This window comes from Penaeus vannamei, chromosome 10 (genome assembly GCF_042767895.1).
Source record: "Penaeus vannamei isolate JL-2024 chromosome 10, ASM4276789v1, whole genome shotgun sequence".
NCBI lineage: Eukaryota > Metazoa > Arthropoda > Malacostraca > Decapoda > Penaeidae > Penaeus > Penaeus vannamei.
In genome coordinates, this window is record NC_091558.1 from 45,956,374 (window position 1) to 45,961,373 (window position 5,000).

The 5,000-nt window shown below is 42.6% G+C and overlaps 1 protein-coding gene across 5 annotated transcripts in view; it reads right to left on the bottom strand.

Moving 5' to 3' along the window:
• Positions 1–604: 604 nt before the first annotated feature.
• Positions 605–5,000, bottom strand: part of LOC113808780 (anti-lipopolysaccharide factor-like) — a 5,231-nt gene continuing 835 nt past the window's right edge. For 2 of the 5 annotated variants that reach the window (XM_070126770.1, XM_070126769.1), the window contains exons 2-4: positions 4,902–5,000; positions 4,261–4,394; positions 1,042–1,244 (exon numbers count right to left, since the gene is read on the bottom strand). The exon at positions 4,902–5,000 is cut by the window's right edge. In XM_070126770.1, the coding sequence (XP_069982871.1) occupies positions 1,129–1,244; positions 4,261–4,394; positions 4,902–5,000 (349 nt within the window). In that variant the 3' untranslated portion in view covers positions 1,042–1,128. The other 3 variants (XM_070126772.1, XM_070126771.1, XR_011398803.1) reach the window with 3 other exon arrangements.

A 5,000-nucleotide genomic window follows, 5' to 3' on the forward strand; every position in this document is an offset into this window, starting at 1 on the left:
GGAGAGAGGGAAAGGGGAGAAGGGAAGGGTGAATAAGAAGGGAAAGAGAGAAATGAGAGGAGGAGGGGAAAGGGGAGAAATATGAGGTAAAGGATTCTAATGTGGAGAAATCAGGATTTGGGGGAGGGAGGGGGAGGGAGGGGAGGGGTCGTGGGGTTGTTGGGGGTTGAGGGGAGAGGAGGGTCATTGGAATGAGGGGAGGGGGGGGGAGGTGATGACTTTCAGGTTATCAAAGGACGAAAGAAGAAAGAAGTAGCTGAAAAAAGTGTGTGTGTGTGTGTGTGTGCGTGTGTGCGTGTGTGTGCGTGTGTGTGTGTGTGTGTGTGTGTGTGTGTGTGTGTGTGTGTGTGTGTGTGTGTGTGTGTGTGTGTGTGTGTGCGTGTGTGTGTGTATGCACATTTATCTTTAATGTTACATTCCGTTTTTATTCAACTTATTTTGGCCTTAGTGAAAAAGGGGATGATTCATAGAGCTAGACAACGAAATGAGAAATGTTTATTTATTAACAAATATCAATTTTAAAAATGAAAATAACAATAACAATAAAAATAATTCCATCGAACCGACATTTTTGAGACCAAGCCGAATATCAACCGTTTTTTTAAAAGATTAATGAAATTCTTGATGAAGAACCGCCTTCATTTCCAATTACTTGTTAAGCCACGCCTTCTTTTCCAATTGTTAAGCCACGCCTTCTTTTTCAATTGTTAAGCCACGCCTTCTTTTCCAATTGTTAAGCCACGCCTTCTTTTCCAATTGTTAAGCCACGCCTTCTTTTCCAATTACGCCTAATCTTTCAATTGTTAAGCCACGCCTTCTTTTCCAATTACTTGTTAAGCCACGCCTTCTTTTTCAATTAAACCACGCCTTCTTTTCCAATTACGCCTAATCTTTCAATTGTTAAGCCACGCCTTCTTTTCCAATTGTTAAGCCACGTCTTCTTTTTCAATAGTTAAGCCACGCCTTCTTCTTCAATTACTTGTTAAACCACGCCTTCTTTTCCAATTGTTAAGCCACGCCTTCTTTTCCAATTACGCCTAATCTTTCAATTGTTAAGCCACGCCTTCTTCTCCAATTACTTGTTAAGCCACGCCTTCTTTTTCAATTAAGCCACGCCTTCTTCTCCAATTACTTGTTAAGCCACGCCTTCGCCTCCTCCTCCGTTATCACGCCCTTTTCTACGACCTTCCTCACGTAGTCTTCGACTGTCTTCGCCTCCACACCTGAGCGACTGCGAGTCAAAGCTGGAATAAGAGAGAAGGAGGAAATAAGTGTTAAATCATGGTAAGAGCGAATGGGGAATAGGGAATAATAACTGAAGGAGAGAAGGGGGAAAAGAGATAAGGAGAGAGGGGATGGGAAAGAGGGGGGAGAAGGATAGAAAGAGAGAGAGGAAAGAATGAAATAAGAGAGAAGGAGGAAGTAAGTGTTAAATCATGGTAAGAGCGAATGGGGAGACAGGGAATAATAACTGAAGGAGAGAAGGGGGAAAAAGAGATAATGAGAGAGGGGATGGGAAAGAGGGGGGCGAAGGATAGAAAGAGAGAGAGGAAAGAGTGAAAAAAGAGATTATAGGAGGAAATAAGTGTTAAATCATGGTAAGAGCGAATGGGGAGACAGGGAATAATAACTGAAGGAGAGAAGGGGGAAGAAGAGATAAGGAGAGAGGGGATGGGAGGGAGTTGGGAATGGGAAAGAGGAGGGGGGGAAGGATAGAAAGAGAGAGAGGAAAGAATGAAATAAGAGAGAAGGAGGAAATAAGTGTTAAATCATGGTAAGAGCGAATGGGGAGACAGGGAATAACTGAAGGAGAGAAGGGAAAAAGAGAAAATGAGAGAGGGGAGGGGAGGGAGTTGGGAATGGGAAAGATGGGGGAGGGGGAAGGATAGAAAGAGAGAGAGAGGAAAGAATGAAAAAAGAGATAGGGAGGATATAAGTGTTAAATCATGGTAAGAGCGAATGGGGAGACAGGGAATAATAACTGAAGGAGAGAAGGGGGAAAAAGAGATAACGAGAGAGGGGATGGGAGGGAGTTGGGAATGGGAAAGATGGGGGAGAAGGATAGAAAGAGAGAGAGGAAAGAATGAAAAAAGAGATTATAGGAGGAAGTAAGTGTTAAATCATGGTAAGAGCGAATGGGGGAGACAGGGAATAATAACTGAAGGAGAGAGGGGGGAAAAAGAGATAATGAGAGAGGGATGGGAGTTGGGAATGGGAAAGATGGGGGAGGGGGGAAGGATAGAAAGAGAGAGAGGAAAGAATGAAAAAAGAGATTAGAGGAAGAAGTAAGTGTTAAATCATGGTAAGAGCGAATGGGGAGACAGGGAATAATAACTGAAGGAGAGAAGGGAAAAAGAGATAACGAGAGAGGGGATGGGAGAGAGTTGGGAATGGGAAAGATGGGGGAGGGGGGAAGGATAGAAAGAGAGAGAGGAAAGAATGAAATAAGAGAGAAGGAGGAAGTAAGTGTTAAATCATGGTAAGAGCGAATGGGGAGACAGGGAATAATAACTGAAGGAGAGAGGGGGGAAAAGAGATAACGAGAGAGGGGATGGGAGGGAGTTGGGAATGGGAAAAAGGGGGAGGGGGAAGGATAGAAAGAGAGAGAGGAAAGAATGAAAAAAGAGATTATAGTAAGAACTAAGTGTTAAATCATGGTAAGAGCGAATGGGGAGACAGGGAATAATAACTGAAGGAGAGAAAGGAAAAAGAGATAACGAGAGAGGGGATGGGAGAGAGTTGGAAATGGGAAACAGGCAGGAGGGGAAGGATAGAAAGAGAGAGAGGAAAGAATGAAATAAGAGAGAAGGAGGAAGTAAGTGTTAAATCATGGTAAGAGCGAATGGGGAATAGGGAATAACTGAAGGAGAGAAGGGAAAAAGAGATAAGGAGAGAGGGTATGGGAGGGAGTTGGGAATGGGAAAGATGGGGGGTGGGAAGGATAGAAAGAGAGAGAGGAAAGAGTGAAAAAAGAGATTATAGGAGGAAATAAGTGATAAATCATGGTAAGAGCGAATGGGGAATAGGGAATAACTGAAGGAGAGAGGGGGAAAAAGAGATAAGGAGAGAGTGGATGGGAGGGAGTTGGGAATGGGAAAGATGGGGAGGGGGGAAGGATAGAAAGAGAGAGAGGAAAGAATGAAATAAGAGAGAGGGAGGATATAAGTGTTAAATCATGGTAAGAGCGAATGGGGAATAGGGAATAACTGAAGGAGAGAGGGGGAAAAAGAGATAAGGAGAGAGGGGATGGGAGGGAGTTGGGAATGGGAAAGATGGGGAGGGGGGAAGGATAGAAAGAGAGAGAGGAAAGAATGAAATAAGAGAGAGGGAGGATATAAGTGTTAAATCATGGTAAGAGCGAATGGGGAGACAGGGAATAACTGAAGGAGAGAGGGGAAAAAAGAGATAACGAGAGAGGGATGGGAGGGAGTTGAGAATGGGAAAGATGGGGGGGAAGGATAGAAAGAGAGAGAGGAAAGAATGAAATAAGAGAGAAGGAGGAAGTAAGTGTTAAATCATGGTAAGAGCGAATGGGGGAGACAGGGAATAACTGAAGGAGAGAGGGGAAAAGAGATAACGAGAGAGGGGATGGGAAAGATGGGGGAGGGGGAGGATAGAAAGAGAGAGAGGAAAGAATGAAAAAAAAGATCATAGGAGGAAGTAAGTGTTAAATCATGGTAAGAGCGAATGGGGAGACAGGGAATAACTGAAGGAGAGAAGGGGGAAAAGGAGATAACGAGAGAGGGGATGGGAGGGAGTTGGGAATGGGAAAGATGGGGAGGGGGAAGGAAAGAAAGAGAGAGAGGAAAGAATGAAAAAAGAGATTATAGGAGGAAGTAAGTGTTAAATCATGGTAAGAGCGAATGGGGAGACAGGGAATAATAACTGAAGGAGAGAAGGGGGAAAAAGAGATAATGAGAGAGGGGATGGGAGGGAGTTGGGAATGGGAAAGAGGGTGGGGGGAGGATATAAAGAGAGGGAGGAGGATATAAAAAGAGAGAGAAAAAAAGAGAGGTGAATAAATAGAGATTATAAGAAGAAAAAATTATAATTAAGTGTCTATGTGTGTCTGTACGATTATAATGACTAGAACAAACGGAAAAATTGACACTGGAGATATATTCAAACATAGAATAAAATAGATCAAGAACCAACGTACTGACATGATGTGAAAAGGATAGCAAAAATCCACCCATATAACAAGGTAGATCATTCAACAGGCTTTTCTAATATAAAAGAAATTTGCTTTAGATTTCTCACCTTCTCCTCTCACGTTGCTCAGGGTTGGACAGGTCATTCTTCCCTTAAAGTACAGCTCAAAGCTCTTTACTTTGGGTGTAACGAAGTACGTGCACTCGTGGCCGAACATCTCTCTTTCGCCAGTCTTCCATAACCTAAGATAAATCATTCATAGTTAATGGTATAAGTATTTATGTGATGTCTTTGGAGTATGTTGAGTCATCATGCGTTGCAGCGGTATGTCATATTGTTATGAAAATGAAAATAGCCACAATGAGAATTGAAAATAATCGTAGCGTTTCGAACTCTTCACGAGTTCCTCTTCAGACAAAACCATATCATTTTCATTTTTGTGAACACGTTACTGTGTTTGTGATTGTGTTCATCATATAACTATGTTATAATGTTTTTTTTCCTTTTTCGAAAATGTTTTTTTTCATGATAAACAACAGAAAATAATGAGAAATATGTACATATGAGATTCAGAGTGAAAGAGCATCAAGCAAAACATATATATAAATACATACATAATAAGAACTAGCATTCCAGAGTAAATTAGAAAAATTAAAAGATAATAAAAACAGCTGTGGCCTACACTCTAGAATACATTCCGTAATCCATTCACAGACTACACATAAGCGTGCCAGACAGGCTTCACTTACCCCACGACCTGCTGCGTGATGAGAGGAATGAGGGTCTCCCACACCTGACCCTGGCACGGGGTAGCGAGCAATCCCACCGCTGCCACCAATGCCACCACG